At 48.9% G+C, this 23,435-nt stretch overlaps 2 protein-coding genes across 2 annotated transcripts; one reads left to right on the top strand and one right to left on the bottom strand.

Annotated features, from left to right (window-relative positions):
• The first annotated feature begins 477 nt into the window (after nucleotides 1-477).
• On the top strand, nucleotides 478-11,926 carry NCR3LG1 (natural killer cell cytotoxicity receptor 3 ligand 1). The gene is made up of 4 exons (XM_037049972.1): nucleotides 478-953; nucleotides 7,279-7,593; nucleotides 9,032-9,164; nucleotides 10,486-11,926. The coding sequence occupies exons 1-3, from the start codon at nucleotides 623-625 to the stop codon at nucleotides 9,142-9,144; spliced, it is 759 nt and encodes a 252-aa protein (XP_036905867.1). The 5' UTR covers nucleotides 478-622; the 3' UTR covers nucleotides 9,145-9,164; nucleotides 10,486-11,926.
• A 6,824-nt stretch (nucleotides 11,927-18,750) lies between these two features.
• Nucleotides 18,751-21,833, bottom strand: KCNJ11 (potassium inwardly rectifying channel subfamily J member 11). The gene has a single exon (XM_037049971.1). The coding sequence runs from the start codon at nucleotides 21,088-21,090 to the stop codon at nucleotides 19,918-19,920; it is 1,173 nt and encodes a 390-aa protein (XP_036905866.1). The 5' UTR covers nucleotides 21,091-21,833; the 3' UTR covers nucleotides 18,751-19,917.
• Between the last annotated feature and the right edge of the window lie 1,602 nt (nucleotides 21,834-23,435).

Raw genomic sequence — 23,435 nt, 5'->3', positions numbered from 1 at the left:
GCTTTGTTTTTGGTGAGAGGCTTATTTCTGGCTGGTTCATGAAGACCTTTCTCTGTCCCCAGGTGTGGAGAGATTATTTGTTTCATCCGTCTCCTGTCTCTTGTAAGGGCACTGATCCCATTCAGGAGGGCTCTACCCTCATGACCTAATTGACTCCCAAAGGCCCCTCCCTCAAACACCTTCATACTGAGGATTATAAATTTCGGAGGGACGCAAACACCCTGTCCATAGCACATCCCAGAAACGCATTCATGGACTAGGAGACAACATTGTTAAGGTGGCAGTACTCCCCAAACTGATCTACTGATTCAATGTGATTCCTATTAGAATCTCCGCTGGCTTCTTTGGAGAAATTAATAAACTGATTTGAAAATTTCTATGAAATTGCAAGAGACCCAGGATAGACAAAGCAATCTTGAAAGAAAAGAACAAAGTTGGAGGGTCTTATGTGGATTAATGAGAGGCCATAAACTGAGGGCCTTTGTACAGGAGACACTTAGCCGAAAAAAGGAATTTGTTTCCGAGTACATGGTAGTGTTTGAGAGTACAAGCCCTGTGTTTTTTCCCCAAGGTTCTCCCATAACTGAGTTTTCTTGTTGCCACAGATTCCTTGAGCGTGGAGATGGGAGGAAGGACACAGACTGTGTTGCTGAATCACAATGCCACCATCTCCTGCTCGGTCTCTGGTCCTTCACGCCTGGACCTCAACATTACGGCTGTTACTTGGTTTTGGAAGAATCCGGTGACTGGAACAGATGACAAGGTGTTTGAGGTTTTTGGAGGGTGCTCAAAGGCATTCCGACCAGGAGCTGGCGTGTCTCTTCAGGGGCTGGTGAAGGGGAATGCCTCCCTGCAGCTGCCTGAGGTCCAGCTATGGCAAGCAGGAGAGTACCGATGTAAGGTGGTGAATACCCCTAATATGGACCAGGGGACAATCTCTCTGGAGGTTGTAGGTGAGTGCCTGGTGGTGGTGTCCTGTGGTTCCCATGGTGGATGGGCCAAGTGGAGCAGAGGTTTGGGGCATGGGCCTAAGAGTCAGATAGACATGGGTTTGATCGTGGGCTTTCGTGGACACCTGGTCAACTTAAGGCAAGTTATTACTCATGGTGAACCTCAGTGTCCTTTGCTCTAAACAAATGTAATGGTACTTACCTAAGGGATTGAAAAACGCTTCAGTACAGGTGCTCGGTGGAAGAAGTCCCTAGTAATTAGCACATAGTTCACCTAGTGTGCGGACAGTCAGTGTTCCCTGAAGAGGTACCTCTGAAAGGCAGCTGGGAACAGATGTGAATCCTATTCTAGCTGGGCTGCTTCCAAACCAGGCGATGAGGCCAGTCGTTCGATGTTTTTGGACCTGAAATTTTCCCATGTGCAAAATAGGGTGATGAATCATACCTGCCTCTTAGTGTTCTGAGGACCACAGAAGACAATGTATGAAAAAGGTGAACCGAGTGCTGTTCTGAGTTAGATGCTCAGTGAACATGTATAACAACAGTAATATCCCCTGAATGCTAATTTGAGCTCTACTTTCCTCCATTATAAATAGGTCTGGCAGTACCATGTGGATGAGCTTGCGGGGAGGGTGTATTAGTTTGCCAGAGCCGCCATAACAAAATACCACTGACTGGGTGGCCTAAATAACAGAACCTTATTGCCACAGTTCTGGAGTTTAGACGTCTGAGGTCCAGGTGTCAGCAGGGTCAGTTCTTTTGCCGCCTCTCTCCTTGGCTTGTAGATGTCCGTCTTCTCCCCGTGGCATCACAGGGTCTGTGGCTGTGTCTGTGTCCTCATCTTCTTTTCCTATAAAGACATGGGTTAGATTAGATTAGGTCCCAACCTAATGATCTCTTTTAACTTAACAACCTCGATACAAGTAGACCCTCCCTACAAATACAGCCACAGTCCTGAGGGACTGGGGTTAGGACTTCAACATGTGAGCTTGGGGGTGGGGGACACAGTTCAGGCTGCGACGTGGCGGCCACACCTATGAGCCCTCTGAAATTATATTTAAGACTTTGAGTGTTTTATACATGTTACTTTGGGGGATGGGAATGTGTATTGGGATTCATTTCCCCTGCAATTGACAGAAAGCCTAAAGTAAAAGATTGTACAAAATTAATAGACTTCACTTTTTGGAAGTTTTAAATTTACAGAAAAATTGCAAAGACAGTGCAGAGGCAGGGCCTCTGCACACCACTTCCCCCATCACTAACATCTTGCATTAATAAGGTCTATTTGTTATAATTAATGAACCAGCATTGATACATTTTTATTAATTAAAGTCCATGGTTTATTCACATGTCCCTGATAGTTTTTCTTGTTCCGAAGGCTACTTTGAAATTCGTAGAGTTCCTCCAGTTTTCTTTGGATTAGTGTTAGTGTTATTGTGGTGTGTCTTTGTTAATCCCTTTAATTTCTTTTAATTCCTGATTTTTATTTTATTTTTTATTTATTTATCTTTGGAGGGAAAGGGAAGGAGAGAGGGAGAGAAATATCAGTGTATGGTTGACTTTTGTGCGTCCCCTGCCAGGAACTGGTCTGCAACCCAGGCATGTGCCCTGACCGGGAATTGAACTACAATCCTCTGGTTCACAGGCCTGTGCTCAATCCACTGAGCTACAGCAGCCAGGGCTAATCCCTTTACTTTTAAATCTATGTGGGTTTTCATATTTAAAGCGGATTTTCTTATTGAGTTTATTGGGGTGACATTGCTTAATAAAATTATATAGGTTTCACATGTACAATTCTATAGTACATCATCTGTACACTGTATTGTGTGTTCACCCAAAGTCAAGTCTCCTTCCATCACCATTTATCCCCCCTATATAAAGTAGGTTTCTTCTAGAAACATATATTTGAGACTTTTGTTTTAATTCCCTCTGATGATCTCTGTCTCTTAGTTGATGTACTTAGAGAGGGGAAGGGAGGGAGAAAGAGGGGAGAGAGAAACATTGATGTGAGAGAGAAACATTGATCAGTTGCCTCTCATATGCACCTGGACCTGAGACCAAACCCACAACCCAGTCACGTGCCCTGACCTTTCACCTGGAGGGATGACACCAACCAACTGAGCCACACTGGTCAGAGCTGACACTCTTCCTTTCTTTATGTGGATTCTAGTTTCTGACCTATGTCATTTTCCTTCTTTCTGAAGAACTTTTAACATTTTGTAAGGCAGGTCTATTGGCCACACAGTCCTTCAGTTTTTGTTTGTTTGAGATATATTTATACTTTATTTTTGAAGGATAATTTTTTTGGATATAGGATTTTTTTTTAAAGATTTTATTTATTTATTTATCTTTAGATGGGAAGGAGAGAGGGAGAGAAACATCAATGTATGGTTGCCTTTCGTGCATCCCCTGCTGGGAGTTGGCCTGCAGGGAACCAGCCTGCAACCCAGGCATGTGCCCTGACTGGGAATCGAACCTCGATCCTCTGGTTTGCAGGCCCGTGCTCAATCCACTGAGCTATACCAGCCAGGAGGATGGATATAGGATTTTTTAAAATACATTTTCTTGATTATGCTATTATAGGTATCCCATTTCCTCCCTTTCATTCTCCTTCACCCTGCACACCCCCTCCCATCCACATTCCCCACTTTTAGTTCATGTCCGTCTCTCATAAGTTCTTTGGTTTCTACATTTCCCATATGATTCTTGCTTTCCCCCTGTCTATTTTTTATCTACCATTTATGCTACTTATTCTCTGTACCTTTTCCCCCTCTCCTCCTTCCATTCCCCTGTTGCTAACCTTCCATGTGATCTCCATTTCTGTGGTTCTGTTCCTGTTCTAGTTGTTTGGTTTGTTTTTGTTTTTATTTTAGGTGTGGTTGTTAATAATTGTGTGTTTGCTGTCATTTTATTATACATGTTTTTTATCATCTTTTTCTTAGATAAGTCCCTTTAACATTTCATATAATAAGGTCTTGGTAATGATGAACTCCTTGAACTTGACCTTATCTGAGAAGTACTTTATCTGCCCTTCCATTCTAAGTGAAAGCTTTGCTGGATAGATCAATCTTGAATGTAGGTCCTTGCCTTTCATGACTTGGAACTGTTCTTTCCAGCCCCTTCTTACCTGTAAGGTCTCTTGAGAAATCAGCTGACAGTCTGATCGGAACTCCTTTGTAGGTTACTGTCTCCTTATCTCTTGCTGCTTCTGGGATTTTCTCCTTCATTTTAATCTTGGCTAGTATAATTATGATGTGCCTTGGTGTGTTCCTCCTTGGGTTCAGCTTCTTTGGGACTCCCTGAGCTTCCTGGACTTACTGAAAGTCTATTTCCTTTGCCAGATTGGGAAAGTTCTCCTTTATTATTTGTTCAAATAACTTTTCCACTTGTTGCTCTTCTTCTTCCCCTTCTGGTACCCCTATAATTTGGATGGTGGAATGTTTAAAGATGTCCTGAAGGTTCCTAAGCTTCTCCTCATTTTTTTGAATTCTTGTTTCTTTATTCTTTTTTGTTTGGTTGTTTCTTTCTTCCTTCTGGTCCACTCCATTGATTTGAGTCCCAGTTTTCTTCCCATCACTATTGGTTCCTTGTACATTTTCCTTCATTTCACTTAGTGTAGCCTTCATTTTTTCATCTAATTTGCAACCAACATCAACCAGTTCTGTGAGCATCCTGATCACCAGTGCTTTGAACTGTGCATCTGATAGGTTGGCTGTCTCTTTGTCGCTTAGTTGTATTTGCTCTGAGGCTTTGATCTGTTCTTCCATTTGGGCCATTTTTTTGGATATAGGATTCTAGATTGATGGATTATATTCTTTCAACACTTAAAATGTTTCATGTCCTTCTCTTCTTGCTTATATCTAAGAAGTGTCTTCTTATATCTAAGAATTCGAGTGTCATTCTTCTCCATGTTCTTCTCTGAGTAAGTTATTTTTTTCTGGATTTTTTGGAAGGTTTTCTGTTCGTTTTTTGACAAAAATTTTTTTCTGTGTTTTGAATATGATGTGGTGTTTTTCTACTTGGTGTTCTCTGAGCTTCGTGGATCTGTGCTTTGGTGTCTGTCATTAATTCTGGAAAATTCTCAGCCGTTATTTTTCAAAGTATTTCTCCTCTTTTCTCTTTATTTTAGTTGGTATTCTTGTTACATGTACGTTACACCTTTTGCATTTGTCCACAGTTTGGGGATATTTCTTTTCCTTCTGGGTTTCCTGCAGGATTCTTTTTGCTCTTTGAATTTCAGTTTGGGAATTTTAATAGACATATTTAAGCTAGCTGATTCTCTTCTTAAGTCTACTGATGAGCCTGTCAAAGGCATTCTCATTTCTTTTATAGTATTTTTAGTTTCTAGCATTTTCTTTTAATTCTTTCTTAGAGAGCATCCTTCTGTCTGATCACCTGTTCTCTCTTGCTTTTTCCATTAGTGCTCTAAATGTTTTAATCATAGTTATTTTAAATTCCCTATCTGATTATTCCAAAATCTGTATCATACCCGAGCTGGGTTCTGATGATTGCTTTGTCTTTTCACACTCTATGCCATGCCTGGTAGTTTTTTTGTTGTTGAAAGCCAGACAGTACGTACCAGGAAATATGAACTGAGGTAAATAAATGGGCTTTTAGTGTGAGATTCTATGGCTGGGACCTGGGCTGTGTTTAATGTCAATGCCATAGCTGTAGGTGTTAAGAGATTTCAGATTTCATCTCGTGTCTTCTCTCCACTTCCCTGTTCTCTTTGAGTTTTCATATGAAGTCCTTATATAGTTGTGTCTTGCAGCTTTCTTAGTTATAATCTACTGTCATTATACTGGAGCCCTGCTGATGCGGTGGTACAGAGGTGAATAATATGATTGAATCTCACCCTTTGAGTGGCCTGAGACCCTAGGCTATGACCTTCAAAGTGTTCTCAGGTGAGACAGGAGGGTATAGATTGCTGGAGACCTCATATTTGTTCTGCTAGGTCAGCCAAGGCTCTGGAAAAGTCTTATTTCTTGAGCGCATTCTTTGTTTTGGCAGATGCACTGGGTATATTTTTAGGTGGTTGCTTTTCCTCTCCTCCCCCAAACAGAAGGGGCTTTTTCTTGCAGCTGCAAGACCCTGGTGGGGTTTCAGGAGGTGAAGTCCACGAAAACGTCTTAAGACCAGCCCTCCAGAAGTTCTTACTCTCCAGCTAGTCCACTCACATCCTTTAGCAATTTGTCAAAGTTATGACTAGCACCTTCTGTATAAGGTGACATGATCTTGGCCGTGGTCCTGTCAGTCTGCCTGTCTTTCTGGTTTTCAGGTTGGCGGTTTTCCCTGCCACCTCACTTCTCTGATGGAACTAAGGAAAGTTGTTGATTGGCAGTTGGTTTGGTTCAGCTTTTTTTCCTATTAGGAGGGGCTGGTGGTGATGACTTCTAAGGTCTTTACATGTCCAAGGGGAAACCAGAAGTCAAGAGGCGATTTCAAAAAGGTAGTTTAGCCCTGGCTGGTGTAGCTCAGTGGATTGAGCACGGGCCTGCGAACCAGAGGGTTGTGGTTCGATTCCCAGTCAGGGTACATGCCTGGGTCCCAGGCCAGTTCCCAGCAGGGGATGCACAAGAGGCAACCATACATTGATATTTCTCTCCCTCTCTCCCTCCCTTCCCCTCTAAAAATAAATAAGTAAAATAAATCTTTTTTAAAAAGTAGTTTATTTTTCTTTCACAAAAATGTAGCCAGACCAGGGCATGTAGGGCAGTTCTGTGATTATCTGAGACCCAGGGGAATTTTATTTTGCCACTTTGTGGTTCTTAACATGCAGCTTGTGTTTGGAAATGGCTTTTCCATCACATGGTATTCCAGCTGTTCTGCGGGAAGGGATGTGGGAAGGGAGAAGGGCAGAGCCTTTTTCTTTAAGATACCCTTGTTCTTTAAGGATATTTCTTTGAGGTTGCTCTCCTTCCCTGAGTTCAGGAGAGTGAATTCAGATTCTCCTGGACCCTGAGTTCACATGGCTACGCCAGCTGCAGTGGAGGGTGGGAGATGCAGCTGTAACTCAGTGTATCACTGAAGAATGGAATGGGCAGCAATTAGTCTCTTCCACAACAGTGTTCCAGAGCTTTCCTCAGATTGTCAAAGTTGTCTATGGCACACAGTGGCTTGAGCCACTCTGCAGAGTGGCTGTGAGAGTCCGGGTCATGGGTGTCAGTGCCTTGCTGGCACTGAGGTCAATGTACCCAGAATATTTAGCTTAAGCAGAATCCCATTCATTTCACTCACCCTTCCTTCAGGCTTGCTCTGGGCCAGACATTGAACTGATAATAACCCTGTCCCAACATACTCTCAAAGTACGACTTTTCTCCCCCTGCAGCTTGCCCAGTCATCAGCTTATCTGTCAAGGTGAAAGATAATGACTACCAACATCTCCTGTGTGAGGCACGTGGGTTCCACCCAAAGCTCATTAACATAACGTGGTGTAAATGGGACCAGGAGTATTCCCAGTGTCTGAACATTTCTGAGAACGTCACCACTAATGCTGTCATTGAGAATGATGACAAAACATTTAATGTCACTAGCTTTTTGACACGGAAGTGCTCTCCGGAACATGCTGGGACCTACCAATGTATGGTAGCGCACGTGTCCTTGTGCACCCCCCGGAGAAGGAACATCACTGTGCCTGAGAACGGTAAGCATCTTCCTAAACGCTTCCGCTGCTCTTCGCCTGGAGGGGCTATAATGTAAAACTCAGGTTCCCAGTCAGTTTAGGCCAAAATGGGGGCCACTGAGGAAGGGGAGAAAAACTGGTTTGGCCTAGCTCAGCCCCAGAGTCAGCAGTCCAGACTAGGTTCCCTAAGCCAGCGGGGCAGTCTCACAGGTGGAGAATAGTGACAGTAGTCCTCAGGGTTGGCTTGTGGCAGCTTAAGTGATCTGGGAGGTCTGTCTATATGACCTGGAGTGGGAAGCTGCTAGGAGAAAGGGGATGGCACCCTGCCCATGTCCCCTGAGGATAAGGGTCTGTCAGGGGCCAGAGACTCAGCTCTGCCAGCAACTCTTCTGGTCAGGCTCCTGGCTCACTGCAGACTCTTGTCTGGTAGAGGCTGCATCAGTACTTCTGTGGCCAGATGGGGAGTCCTGCAAATGTCAAGGGCTTTTCCCAGATACATAGATAATACAGAGCCCTACAGAGCCCCTCCTGCTGGTGGGGTGGGGTCAATTGAGCTCATATGCTCGCTTCTGTGGTCATGGCTCTGGTCCTAGTGGGGGAGACCCTGCTGGTCCAATGCATCATCCTGGAGCCGGGAGGGGTTGGGAGGGCAGGGGCTGACTGGCAGTGCCAGGTGGGGCCTGGGGTGGCCCTGGAGGGAGAGAAGGGTCAGGATGTGTGTGTGGTGTGTGCAGGGATATGTGCAAGGTATGTGTGGTGCAAGGGGAGTGTGGAATTGAAATAGGCCCTGTGCATATAAGAGGTCTATCTTGGTGATTTGTGTATGCCTTTGGGCCACTGAACAGGCTAACACAGACTGGCTGGCTTATAAACAATAGCTTTATTTCTCACAGTTCTGGAGGTTGGAAGTCTGAGATTGATTTGCCAGCATGGTAGGTGGGGGCTTTCTGCTGGGGCACAGATTTCTTGCCGTGTCCTCTTGCGTTGGGAGGGGTGAGAGATCTCTCTAAGACCTCTTTTATAAGGACACTAATTTTATTCATGAGGGCTCCATCCTGTGACTTGTGACCTCCCAGAAATCCCACCTCTAAATACCATTACATGGGTTATTAGGATTTCAACATATGAATTTTTTTGGGGGGGTGGGGGCACAGACATTCAATACATAGCAGTAATGTAAGATGGTTTAGTGGTGTGGAAGCTCTGAACATGTGCATGGCATATTTGTGGTACGTGGTGCTTGACATTGCCGTGTATTTCTGGCGGGTGCTGAACACACTGATGTGTGGGAGAGTATGTGATAGGAATGACAAGACGTGTGCTGGAGGAGTGACTGGTGGCCATATCTCTGACAGAGAAATGACACACAACCACACAGACCTTAGCAGCGGTTGTGTGGTCACTTTGGCCCCTGCCAGTTGGTTCTCTCTTAAGTTTGGCCTCCTCTTTCTCTCTGCAGGGTCTGAGCCAAAAAGCAACTCAGGGATGCCTCTCTGGATCATTTTTCCCTGTTTGGTGATATGGATTGGTGTTTGCTGTGTGACAGGACCTACACTACTGATTGTATACTAGTCAGTTCTCCTTTGCAAGAGGTAAGGGGGTGCCAAAGCAAAGTTGAGCCCTGTGTTTTGGAATTGGCTCTGGGGGGTTCAGGGAGCTTGGCCAGCAGCTGATGTTGGAGAGTTTTCAGGGTTGATGCTGGGGGATTCCTCGTGGTGTGTTTGTGGTGTGTGGCTTTTTCTGATGTTGTGTTGGGGAAGAACTTTCTCATCAGATCTGTGTGTGGTAGCTTGTGACTCTGGGGAGATGCGTGGTAAAGCCCCTCTGCCTCTTCATAACACAACTCTCAGTGGGAACCAAACCTCACTGTGTCAGTACAGAGCAGGCCTTGGAAGCACGTATGGGCTGCATTGCTGTTCTCACACGTGGAAGCCACAGCTCAGAGAGGGGCATGCCTTCCTTCAGGTGCTCACATTTTGTTAATAGCTCAAAGGGATGACTTTCAACCAGATTGCACCTTTAAACCAAGAATGTCTCACTCTCAGTGGGGTTTCCAAACATGTTTATTCCTAACTGTGGTCCAAATAGCAAATGAAACAGCTCAAGAGACCAAAGAGACCAGTGTAAACATGTTGGTTAAAATGGTTCTATTTTTTTCCTTAAGATCTTATGTATTTATTTTTAGAGAGAAGGAAAAGAAGGGAGAAAGAGAGGGAGAGAAACATTAATGTGTGAGAAAAACCTTAATTAGTTGCCCCCAGCTGGGGACCTGGCCTGCAACCCAGGCATGTGCCCTGACCGGGATCCAACCAGCAACCTTTCGGTCCACAGGCTGGTGCTTAATCCACTGAGCCACACTAGCCAAGGCTAAAATGGTTCTAGATAATAAAATTGCCCTCAGTTATTTAGGGGCCTGCCAAGGCAGAATCTGTGCAATAGCTAAAATAATCAGTTGATTAAGAAAAAAAGTCTGTTTCTTTATCTAAACTTAGCCAGTTGATTCATGGGACGTAGTGTCTCCTGATTGGACTTCGGTCAATGTGAAAACTGAATATAAAGTGGTTTTCAACTGTGTTGATATTTGTGAATGTTCTCATATTCCTTGCCTTCCTCTGGCTTCTGCTCTCTGTGAACTATTGCTGTAAGCAGACCCTTAACCAGGATATTTATTGAAGAAGAGGCTCCTAAAGCCTTCAATCATGATTGCCCTGGATTCTCAGGTTGTGTGAGTGACACCCCAGTCATGCACCCCGTGCCGTATGCTTGTCCTTTGTGGTGTAACTTTGCAGTGCCTTCCTGTCATGGGCTGCCCCTCGACACTGGGCTCAATCTGGTGACTTGCTCTGACCCATGGAAGGAGACAAATGAAAGAGGCCTTGCGTATTTCCATTCACTTTCTTTTGTGCTTCCAAGGTTGGTGAGAAGAGGACATGTCCAGGTTGTCCTGCGGGAGGATGAGAGACAACAGAGGCTGGAGCGAGCGGGTCTGGAGGAGGCCATTCTATAGGAAGTCCTCAATGGTGTGCGTAGGTTCTACAACTTTAAACAAAACGGTGTATAATTACCGTATGCTAATGATAGAAACAAGAGTTGGGTTCCTACGGCATCTTGTCAACATTATACTGAGAACATTGACCCAAACCATGTTATTTGAGGACCATCAGCTGTGGATTAGATGGCAGCCACCCGGCTTCCAGACACATGAGCTGAGATCATCAGCGTCAACAGAGCCAACTCTTGAATGTGCCAGAAATATTTTTTAAAATCACCGTGTGTTTAGGCTGGCTTGTTATATAGCAGGAGCTGTATAACAAATTCCTCAGGAACCCGAAGTTTGACCAAAAGCGTGGTTGCCACAGATATGTGCTGCTGAGACCCCCTTTGCTCTGAAGACTATACGCAGCCAGCACACTTCAGCTGTGTCATCTCAGGGACCCACTGCAGTATTCCAGCTTAGGCCGTGCTCCAGCCAGCGGCTGAACAAAGCAGGCATCTTGGGAGCTCCCTGCCGAAGTGCCTTAGAGTTTCTCAGAGTTGCACTGTAGTCTGAAGCTCTTGCTATCCAGTCGTACCTCCTTCCTCCTTTCACAGACGTGAGACCTGCTGCCACACGATCCAACTCACCTTTGGATGCCTTTCCTCACCTACTTCCGAGGCCTGTTTCATAGGCATTGCTTCTAGACCCAACCTAACACGAGAAGGGACTGAAGAACTACTGGGAGAGGGGTTTTCATGATGGTGCATTCATGGCGTATTCAGGTGGAGGAGCCACTGGAACCCTGAGGGCTCTCACACAGTGACAGGCAGCAGAAACCACAAGCTTTCTCAGGGAATGTGTGAGTAACCGACATGACTTTTCTCATGACCCACACAGTTTGCTCAAGAGCAGCCCGTTCAAATTTCCCTCTTGGATACCCTCCAGCCAGTCAGCTTTTTCCAAGAAAAGGGAAAAAGCAACACTTTCCAAGGAAAGTGCACAGATGGTCAACAGGTACATAAAAGGTGCTCAACATCATTAGTCACCAGGAAGATGCAAATCAGAATAATGAGACATCACCTCACCCCCACTGGAGTGGCTACTGTTAAAAAATAGACAATAAATAAAAAGTATTGGCCGGGGTGCGGAGAAGAGGAAAGACGTACCGGTGCAGTGTTGGTGGGAATGTAAAATGGTGCAGCCATTGCAGAATGTAGCATGGAAGTTCCTCAGAAAAACCAAAGACAGAACTAGCATGTGATCCAGACATTCCACCCCCGGGAATTTGCCTGAAGGAAAGAGAAACACTGACGTTAGTGGACCTCTATGTTTCTTTTAGCATTATTTATAGTAGCCAATACATGTACGTAACCTAAGTGTCCATCGACGGATGAATGGATAAAGAAACTGTGATGTACACACACACACACACAGAGTCATGTACCACTTAACAAAAGGGCTACGTTCTGTGAGATGTGTTGTTAGGCCATTTCATCGTTGTATTAACATCACTGAATGTACTTACACAAACGTAGATGATATTACAGCCTTCCATGCACATAGGCTGTGTGGTACAGCTCGTTGCTCCTGGGTTACAAGCCTATGCAGCATGTTACTATACTAAATACTATAGGCAGTTGTAATGCAATGGTCAGGATTTGGGTATCTCAGCATAGAAAAAGTACAGTAAAAATGTGGTATAAAAGGTAAATAGTACACCTGTACAGGGCACTTCTATGAATGGAGCTTGCAGAACTGGAGGTTGCTCTGGGTGAGTCTGAATGTGGAGGCCAGGGCACTGTGCTAGTGTAGACTTCACTGTACACTCCGGCTACGCTAAATTTATAAAACGGTGTGAGACTGAATGAAGCACAAGAGAAAATGATGCAATCGAGAGATGCAGTCAACAGGTTTTGAGGCTGCTGCTAGTATAATACCACACGCTGTTTACAGCAAACTTATTTATTTAATTTATTTTTAGGTCGAGGGGACAGGGGGGAGGAGGAGAGGGGGAGAAAAATCAGTGTGAAAGAGATGTATCAACCAGTTGCCTGAAGTAAGTGCCCTGACCAGGGACTGAACCTGCGACCCAGGCATGTACCCTGTCTGACTGGGAATCAAACTGGCGACCCTTTGCTTTGCTGGACAAGGCTCAACCAACTGAGCCACACTGTCAGGGTGCAAACTCATTTTTATAGCTAGGAAAAGGATACTCTAAAATAGCAATAAAATTATAGCAGAGTAAATCTATGAGCCAGTAATAGTATCATCATGAAGTATTATGTACTGTACACAATTACATATATTTTTATATGACTGGTAGGGTGGTAGGTTTGTTTACACCAGCATCTCCACTAACATATGAGCCATGTGTTGTACTAGGACATTAGGATGCCTTCACTAGGTAATAGGAATTTTTTAGCTCCACTGTAAGCTCATGGGACTACCATTGTCAAAAGGTACATGGTGATCAGAGTTGTTAATACTGCATGGAATATTTGAAAGTTGCTAAAAGGAAGTCTTAAAAGTTATCACAAGAAAAAATTTTGTAACTGTATAGACATGGATTTTAATTAGACTTATTGTGGTGATTATTTTGCAATGTATACAAATATCAAATCTTATGTTGTACATCTGAAACTAATATATGCCAGTTATACCTCAATTTAAAAAAAGGGGGGAGGATGTTGGGGACCGCTCTGCTTGGTTTCAGGAATTGTGACTACCCCCCATAGTTAAGGATGAGTGAGCAACCTCTGGAATGCCAAGCCACAGGAGACAAAAGCTTGTCTCTGGTAGTGAATGCTACCTCAGTTTCCTCTCCCTGCCCCCAAAGCATGGTTGGAAGTCCTTGACAGGTATGACCCCTCAGAGAGGGGCAACCTAGGCCAGACACGATCTCTTGGGAGGCTTCATGGAAGGACTCGGGGGGATTTGACAAAGAGGGAGCAATGGACCCTTGCCCCCCCCCCCCCCCCCGGCTATGTGACATAGCCCAAGTCCCCAAGTCCTCTGGGAGAAGCGCTTCCTGGCTCTAATCCACTTAAGCTTGAAAACCTGATCGGGAGGGGTGTAGCTCCTTGCCTTGCCAGAGCGGTCTCCGGGGTAAATCCGGGGTAAATTTTTAGGAAAGAATCCCTAAAAATCTTGTGAAACCTGCTTTGCGAGGAGTGCTTTCATTCATATGTTAAGGGTCTGAGCAGGGAATGAGTACGTCTGCCAAAGTTTCTGCAACCCCCTTTCCTGACAAACACTGACTCAGACTAAGCCCTCAGCCCTCAGACTTCTTTGAAATGTTATCTTCTGTTTGATCCTTGCCACCTGTATTCCTGTGTATTACAACCCAGTAAAAGGAGGAAGGGGCTCCTGGCCTTTTTCCTCTGAGAAACTGGCCACCTCTCCTCCCCAAACAGATCATGTCTTGGTAGTGTTTACTTTCACCCGTGGCAGATGGGGGGACTTGAAGACAAAGTTGCCCCCCCAGGAGGGGAGAAAAAGCAACAGTTATTGTTGACCTGTTTCCATTGCAAAATCTATTTCTTCGTTCAGTGGGATCAATCTGTACGTGCCGATATGCGAGTAAAAGTATTCACTTTTAATTCATACCTGACTTATTCTTTGGTACAAGATAAATGACTTGCCCCCTCCCCCACTTCAACCCCCCCACATCTCATGACTAGGAAAGGATGCAGCTTTGATTTTTACTCAGTGTACCATGCCACCACGGAAGATCCGGGGTGGGGTCGGGCTGCAAATGATGAGTTTGATCACTAATTCGGTCTTGAGGAGAGGTGGGGTCAGTATAGTTCCAGTCAGTTCTTAGGGGAGGACATGTTGGTGGGTGAGCTTGGCCCTTGCCTGATTTTCTGTGACTGAACCCCAGTGGCTGATGTCATTCCTAATTGGATGAAAGTATGGGCGTCTCCGCCAGGACAGGCTGACAGGGCTGCGGAGGGTCTCCGGCCCGGTGTTGGCCACGGGTAAGACACAGTGTTTCTGAATGCAATGAGCGGGGTGTGCCAGATGTATTTCTGGGCCTTTGTGAGGCAGCTACCGGAAGGTGGAGTAATGGCTCAGATTTCAACATTATACCTGTTTTTTTTTTTTTTGGCCAGAATGACAATAAACTTTTGGTGTATCACAGAATTTTAGTAATTAGTTTATGTGTGCCTTGAGATGAAAAAGGTTGAAGCTCGCTTAGGGAGAAGAAGCAACACTCAGCACGGTTGAACTTCCCACTGGAGGGTGTTAGAGAGGCCTCTACCGGTGGTATAGGGGGATTGCAGCATCAGTGCGGCTGGAGCCTATTTCAGGAACATTAGAGGACCCAATAAATCCCCAAGTGGAGAGTTCAGGAAATCTCAAGTGGAAGGAGGCAAATGGCAACAGTGGGACTACGGCACGAAGGGAGTAGTCCAAGCTGTTTACTGTGGCTGAAAGAATGACACTCTTTGGAAAAAGTGGTAAGGCAGATGAGATTTTATACATTTAGTAAAAGACATAATTTTGTAGAGAATCTGATAGGACAGTAAAATAATACAAGGGGAAAATACAATTAGATGGGGAAATCACAAATGAGATATTGTTCGAGGAAAAGGAAAATATCAGATGTAAAATGTGGGGAATGTTAAATGGACATCATTGATTGGAAGGGAATTTATGCTGTAGGAAAAAAAAGGCATCAAAGATGCATAAATGAACTGAGAAATACTAAACTGGGGAATAAGTATGCTGCTCAGACCAGAAGAGAGGCTCAAAAGAGGCAGGATGATGGGATGGTTTTCGTTCTTCCTCTTCCAAGATGGATGGGAAACCAAGGACCCAGGAGTTTAACGAAAGAGTTGTAGTCAGAAGTGAGCGTTTACATCACTGGGTTACTCCGGAGTGGCTCCTGCTCCCCAATAATAATGGCCTTATGAGAAAATCTGGACTTGATGAAATAAAGTACAGAGGCAGGACCCCCCAAAGTCTGGCTTGCTTCACTTGGGTACTGGTGGTCAATGGAAGGGGAGTTTGGGGTGTATTTGTGCTGCCAGGAATGACACCCCTTCAGGAAGGGGAGATGTATGGCTGGAGAAAGCTCTCAGCTACTGCTGACCTGGCCCACACTCTGTACGCCTTGCGTCTCCCAATGGAGAACATATATTTGTGTAGTTGCATAGGCCCTTTGCATTAATTTCCCACTCATTGGCATCCTGTGCCCAAGTTGGCCAGCCTGAGTGACCTGTCTTTCACGTCACTTCAGAGGTGGGCCTGCCCATAGTGTAAATAAAGTAGGTGTAGATAGCACCTGCTGCCCTTTTCATGAAGACATACCATGCCCTGGGCAGGGGGACCCAGAAGAGAAGGTGCCAGTGATTTAGATTCTGGCGCAACAAACCCACTTTCCAGAGCTCAGTTCTGATCTGAATCCCACTGTTCTGTCTTTCCCCAGCTTCTCTGAAGCTGGAACAGACCACACATCTGTTGTTCTTCACGCCTGCCCTAGTCTGGAGGTAACATGACTTCGGCATGCAAAGTTCACCCCGTCCCCAAAGTCCTCTGCATGTCTTGGTATAAGATAAGGTGGCTGATACCCAGACTTGGGGGAGCCCTCAGAGAAGAGCCCAGAGTCACACAGGGAGCCACGACTACTCTACTCCCAGCGGAAAGCTCCTTAGGAAAGTTCTCCCTAAAAAAAAGCTCACACGCAGGATGGAGCCGGATGGAGCCGGGAGGGCGGCACCGTGAAGAGCGGGTCCTGTAGAAGCTGGGCGAGTCCTCTCTGCAGAAGGGCCCTGTGGGGGCCTCCCGGTGACTGGCTGGAGATGCCACATCCACAGGCGTTACCGCAGCCGAGCCTGTCACCAGTCTCGAATCTGGGACTCGGGGAGGCCCAGGGGCTTCCCAAGTTGTACTGTCCCTCTTGCTCTTGCTCATGACTGTCTGGTGGATTTGACACTGGAAAGGCGGTACCCTGAGTAAAAGCTGGAGACCAGGTCTCTGGGACTGTGCAGGAGTCTGAGACAGGCTCAGGACCAAATCTTGGGGCTGCCACGTCAAAAGTTGTGAGATTTTAGGAAGTTAACATCACTTCTGATCTTGTTTCCTCATCTACAAACTTGGAGGACAGCATCTCCATCAGCACTGGGCCACGGTGACCTGAGGTACCGCCCTCCGCTCTCCGGGGGCCTGGAGTCTGCACGCAGGTTGAGGACTCACATGGACTGCTCTGTCTGCTGTTATGTGATGTCTAATGTTGTCCGGGGGCAGAACATCGGACACCAAACTCTCACAGAAGTTCCTGCTGGGCTGAGTGGAGCACAGGGGAGCTTTCTTAGGTTAGTCCAGTGCTTTAAAGCAGGGGTGCCCATGGATGGAAGGGGCACTATCAGTGGGCAAGAACATTCACAAGGGTCAGGAAAGGCTTGGTCCAGCTTCCCCTTCACACCTGAAACTTTTCCAGCTCCTCCCTGAGCTAAACCTTAAGCCTAGGACCATTGGCCCTGATATTCTGGGATCAAGTAGGTCTCCTCTGTGGCCAGCAGGTGGCGCCCAGCCCTCAGTTCTGCCAGTCCACTGTCACAGTAGCCTAAGGTTTGACGAGCTGGAGGAAGGTTACTCTGGATGGGGTCCCAAGGATGGTGCTGCCAAAGGGTTTCACAGGGGTCTGGCCCTTCCTCTGGCCTCCAGAACAGCCAGTCTAAGTCCTAGAAAGTCTGGGCTAACTCTGAGTAGCTTTTCATTTTTTCCCTTTAAATCAGAAATGGGTCAGCTCAGGAAGGAAGGGAATCAATGCTGGGAGACTGTGTGGTGCAGGGAGAGGGCAGCTTAGAGCTTGGAACAGAAGCAGCAGCTTCCTGGCTTTCAGCCCTGCCTCTCGAGTGGCCAGGGACAAACCATCACTGATCCAGCAAAAAGCCCTCTGCAGGCCTCAAACTGTAGCAATAAGCCTGGATTGTTGTTCTGTACACCATCCACCCATCCCTCCATCCACACATCTATCTATCCATCCATCCATCCTTCATTCATTCAGTACTAACTCAGTACCAGGCACAATGCTAAGTCAGGCACAGTCCCTCTCCTCAGGGAGCCACGGGCTTGACGATGTGGAGACAGACCCACACACATAGGCAAAAGTAGAATGCACACACACACACAGATAAGGGGTGGGACTGAGTCTTTCCAGAGCAATCAGGGAAGGCTTTGAGAAGACGTCCTTTGGCCTGGACTTTTATGGATTTCAGCAGGCAGAGATGACACCTGGGCAGTCCAGGCAAAGGGAGTATCGCAGGCAAAAGCTCGGAGGTTGGAGGTAAATGTTATATGCAAAGAGGGCACGGTAAGGCAGCCAGAGGAGGGGGAGGGGGCACTGTAAGGCTGGAAAGCAGGCGAAGCCTGAAATGGCTGGCTACAGGTCTGGCCTTGACCCAGAAGGTGACGGAGAACCACTACCAGTAGTTGACCTGGGAGGGGATGGTCATGAGCCTTTTGAAAAGAACCCTGGTGGCGGCATTGCAGATGGACTGAAGGGTGAGATGGAGACAAGAAGACCAGGTAACAGGTGTTGCCACAGCCCCTGCAATTAGCTCAGACAGGATGCGGTAAAGAGACAAGACCAGGCATAGACACTTATCACCCTCTCCCTTAACGTCTGCTTGGTCGGTTGTCTCATCGTGTGCCTGATTCAGTCACGATCACAACAGTTGGCATGCACTGAGCACTTATTATGGACCAGATACTTCAGCATTTTACGTGGATTTTTTACTTACTCCTACAACAGTTCTATGACATAGGCATGTTAGTAGCCCTACATTTTAGATGATGCAACTGAGGCAAAGAGAGGTGAAGTTACTTGACCAAAATCGTAGAGCTAGAGCCAGGATCTGAACCCAGGCAGCCGGCCTGAGAGCTTACACTCCAGTCACTTTGCTAACACACATCATGTCCCCATCTCCCTCTCTGAGCATCCCAGCTTTCCAGCAGATTCCTGAGTGGAGGCAGAACTATACGCTGAGTGGGTGTCCAAAGCTGCAATGGCCAGACAGGCTGGCAGGGCTGGGCGGCCTGAGGCAAACGGGGAAATGTCTCCTTGAACTGGGGACGATGATCAATGGGGTCTTTGCAGGCCTCTGGCCTGCACACAGTCCATGGCATCTCTGGAATGAGAGCTGGCTGCTCCAGCTCTTGCCCTCCCTGCCCACCAGCATGCCTCCTGCCTCCCCAGCAAGAACAGCCCAGAGTTCAGGTCATGAAGGAGGGAGGCTTTATTGACAAGGGAAAAGGCAGAATTAGGAGCAAGTACACACAACGCTGTTCAAGAGTCCAGGCTTGGGGTCAAGCCCACGAGGGCCAACGCCCTCTTCGCCTCATGGACCTCGCTCACCCCCATCGCCCTGAGCTTTCCAACATCTCCTTTTCTAGCAACCCATGGACCCTCCATGGTCACCCTCTGGACCAAGTGAGTGGCAGCCACTGGTGGGGAGCTAACACCAGAGTTTGGTCTGAGGCCCGCTGAGTGTGGTGGACCCATGACATCCCTCTCCTCGGCCTCTTTCTGTTTGGCATGACAGTGTCTGCCCCAGCCTGCTCCAGCCCACCCCAGCCTCTGAGGGGGCAGGACAAAGTGGGAACAGGCAGGCTCAGCAGCCCCAGCCCACGGAGCCCTCACGGTAGGAGGCTTGGTGTTGAGGGAACGGACAGATGCAGAGGGCCCATCTCCCCTTCCCTGTGCCTGAGCAGGACTCAGCAAAGCTAAGCATCCTCATGCCTTTTTCTCCCTGTGGGAGCCTGCCTGGTGGAGGGGGGTCCTGTCTGCCTCAGCCTGTCCCTGTCTGTGCAGGCTCCACCTTCCTGATCTCCCAGCTGGAACCTGCTCCCTCACCAACTGCCCTCCCCAGCTGGCCGGGCCCACTCTGTAGCTCATCACATTTTCAGGGACCAACGGTGGCTGAGGCCTGACCACAGGCATCTCTTGGGGCCACAGAAACGCAGCAGCAGGTTCAGGACTGTTCCCCAGTCATCTGCCCAGCTTGTGGCCAGTTGATCATGGGACCCCAAAAGTAGCTGGAGCCCCAGCTCTAGGGCCCAGCACTTCCTGCAGTTTCCCAGCCTTGGGTCCAGGGAGGAGGACCAACCAGTCCTGAGTTGGGTCTGGGAGGAACAGGAACAAAAATAACCCAGTACAGGCTCCAGCTGAGGCCATAAATAGGCAGTGACAATGCCTTGTAACACCCTGGGTGAGCAGCAGCGGGGAGGCTGAACTGTGGAGGGTCCAGCTTCACACCAGGTCCTGGCCTGGCTGAGAGGGCCACGCCACGTCCACTCTACATACCATACCACACTGCCCATGTGCACACATGTGGGGTGGGAGCTCAGGGGACCATGGCTCAGGACAGGGAATCCGGAGAGATGCTAAACCTGGGCTTGGCCTTGGCCATGGCCACACTGCGCTTACGCAGTGGCCCACGGGCCGAAGCGAGGGTCAAGGCGTCCAGTAGGCTGCGGTCCTCATCAAGCTGATGGGCTGTGCAGAGCGGTGTGGGCACTTTGATGGTGTTGCCAAACTTGGAGTAGTCCACGGCGTAGCGGCCATCCTCCTCGGTCACAATGGGTACAAAGCGCTGACCCCACAGGATCTCGTCGGCCAGGTAGGAGGTGCGGGCTTGGGTGGTGATGCCCGTGGTTTCCACCACACCTTCCAGGATGACAATGATCTCGAGGTCCTGATGGTGGTGTAGGTCACTGGGGGCCAGGTCGTAGAGTGGGCTGCTGGCGTCAATGATGTGGTAGATGACGAGGGGAGCCACCAGGAAGATGCTGTTGCCCCCCACACCGTTCTCCATGGGGATGTCCACCTGGTGGAGGGGCACCACCTCCCCCTCAGGGCTGGTGGTCTTGCGCACCACCTGCATGCGGATGGTGGCGCTGATGATCATGCTTTTGCGGAGGTCACCCACACGCAGCATGAAGCAGAGGCGGCCATGGCGCAGAGCGATGACTGCATGCTTGCTGAAGATGAGGGTCTCGGCCCGCCGGTGGGCCTGGGCGGTCTTCATGAAGATGCAGCCCAGCATGATGGCATTGATCATGAGCCCCACGATGTTCTGCACAATGAGGATCAGGATGGCCAGTGGGCACTCCTCGGTCACCATGCGCCCGCCGAAGCCAATGGTCACTTGGACCTCAATGGAGAAAAGGAAGGCAGATGAAAAAGAGTTGATGCTGGTGACACAGGGCACAGTGGTGCCCTCTCCATGGGCCAGGTCACCGTGGGCAAAGGCGATGAGCCACCAGACCATGGCAAAGAGCAGCCAGCTGCACAGGAAGGACATGGTGAAGATCAGCAGTGTGTGCGGCCATTTGAGGTCCACTAGCGTGGTGAACACGTCCTGCAGGAAGCGGCCCTGCTCCCGGATGTTCTTGTGGGCCACGTTGCAGTTGCCCTTCTTGGACACGAAGCGGGCCTTCCGCTCCCGGGCCCGGTACCGGGGCTCTGCGGGGTCTTCTGCTAGCCGCGTCAGCACATACTCCTCAGGGATGATGCCCTTGCGGGACAACATGGCTCCAGCGACCACCAGGGCGAGGCTTCACTCATGGAGGGGGAGTGCCCTCTGACCAGACTCTGGCCTCACTGTGGGGTTCCCTCCCTGGGTACCCTTCCACTCTGGGTCTGCCCTCAATCTATGCTGGCTTCGTTTCTGAGATGCCTCCCCAACCAGTCTCCTCCTCACATGCATCTGGTTCCTGCTTTACTTTTTATACAAGCCTCACACCCTAGCCCACCTGCCCATTGCCTAGTGAGCTCCCACCCTGACAGTTCCCCACCTGGCCCTGGATCTCAGTTCAACACTCTTCACCTGCTGACCACCCCGGGCGACCCCCCTGTCTAAGATCCCATGTCTCCACCAGCATTCCTTCTTAACCCACCTCTTGTATCTTGGAACTTAACACCTCCGGTTATTATCACAACTGACTAGACCTCACACAACCCCCACCGTGTCTTCCACCTCACCCATTTCTGCTCCTGAGCCCCCTCCGCGCTAGTTTCATATCCTGACCACTCCCCAGTCTCACCTCCAGGTGTGCCCACTCCTTCCTACCCCACCCCCGCGTAGGGCTCTCGCCGCTCTTCGGATCCCCCCCTCCAGCTTCTGTCCTTTCTGTCTCCTTGGGGTCCTGCGCCCTCCAGAGTCGCCACCGACCTGGCCCAACTACAGATCCCCTCGCCCCAGCGTGACCTGACCGGGATCACTCCCGAGTCGGGTCCTCGGGTCCTCGGGTCCCCGCGCCGGCTGCACGCACGCCGGCGCCGCACCCCCGCCCCGCGCTCAGTCCGGGCCCCGCCTGCTCGTCTCCGCGGCACCTGCTCCTGCTCCTCAAGCCGCAGCCGTCGCCTCCCCGCCTCTTCCTGACGTTGGGCTTGGGGCGGGCTGTCCTCCAGTGCGTCCGTCAGTCCGCGGAGACCGACAGGCGCTAGATCGGGGTGGAAGATTGAGGGCAAGGGCCGCGGGCAGTGGAGTGGGCGCAGGGGCCGCCAGGGGGAGCCCTACCTATTCCTGAGCCCAGATTCAAGCCCCGCCTCTCGCCGTCACCTCCTACTGTCTGCTTTCTCCAAACTCAGTTTGGCCTCGAGGGTTTGCCCAATTAGATGGACCAAAAGAGGTCGCTTCTGCCCACGGTCTATGAAATTACGGCGGGATGGGGGTGAAGGAAGTCGTGACTTGCCCTCCCATTCGGATCGGTGGCCCCTGTCGCCCCGACTCCCCTCCGCAATTTTCCCGTCCCCAGTTTGGGCGCAGAGAAAGGAGGTGCGCTCCAGGAGGGCCTGCATAACCAACCCCGTGACAGGGGGAGATTAGGTGGTCTGATGACTTCTTAGCTGCCTGCTTCTTCTCTTTGGAGAATGCTCTTAATCTTTTCTGAGTCATGGATCCTTTTAGAATCTGATGAAATCCTCGGCCTCCCTCCCCAGGGGGAAAAAGATACCTTAGAAGGTGTAGGAACACAATTTAATGGCCACTACAGGGGATGCCGAATACAACAGCCCAGAAGCCTGGGTGGTTGCATCTTCTCAGCCAAGACTGCCCCCTTCCCCAACACCACCCCTGCATTTTAAAGACGGTTTGAGCTACTGGCACTTGCTTTTCACCTCTTTACACCTGCGGCCTGACTTCTTCAGCCGTAGGTAATGAGGGGCACTTGGGTCAGTGGGGCTCCATTAGGCCCTGCTTGGGCACTGGGGCACCCAAGTTCTTGACCTGGGCATAAGTGTTGTTTCTACTGCAGGCATTAGCTTAGCATTGCCCTGTGGTTTAGGCCCCAGGTGGGAGGTTAGTCCCCAGTTCTTAGCTGAAAGGGAAAGCCTGCTAACTCTTCCTTGTGGCAGTAATGGCCCCACTCCCTCTCTGGGACTCAGGTCCTTATGGAGGGACCCCTGACCCATGTGTGTCCATTTGTTGGGGTGGGGGCTTGAGGCAAGGGCTGGAAAGTTAAGGACAGTGAGTTTATGGGTCTCCGGGGGGCCAGGTGTGACTTTCATATTGAGTTTTCCTCTTTTTCTCCCATACCCACCTGAAAGCAGAACACTGCTGCTTAGAGTGAGCATGGTCTTGGGCTATATTACCAGAGTGCAGGGCCCCGGGTGGGGAGGGAAAAACAAGGGGAGCAGAGTGGGGAGCTCAAGGGGTTAGGGTTACACAGGAAACCTTTGGGGCAACTACAGCTGTTTAGCCATCAGAAAAAGGAGGCTTGAGAGCCCCCCAGGGAATATGGGCACTGGTACAGAAGCTCTTGGGCCCCGAGCGTCGACCCAGTACACACACTGAGTGGAAGAGAGACAGGCTTTGATTTCACATATGGGAGAGCCAGTTCTAATAACCAGGGATGACCCACATCTGCAGGGTAT

The sequence above is a fragment of the Sturnira hondurensis genome, unplaced genomic scaffold, assembly GCF_014824575.4.
Source record: "Sturnira hondurensis isolate 20B ecotype Veracruz unplaced genomic scaffold, ASM1482457v3 Scaffold0006505, whole genome shotgun sequence".
NCBI classification, from domain to species: domain Eukaryota; kingdom Metazoa; phylum Chordata; class Mammalia; order Chiroptera; family Phyllostomidae; genus Sturnira; species Sturnira hondurensis.
Note: the sequence above shows the minus strand (reverse complement) of the source record. Positions and strands in the feature narration are given on the sequence as shown.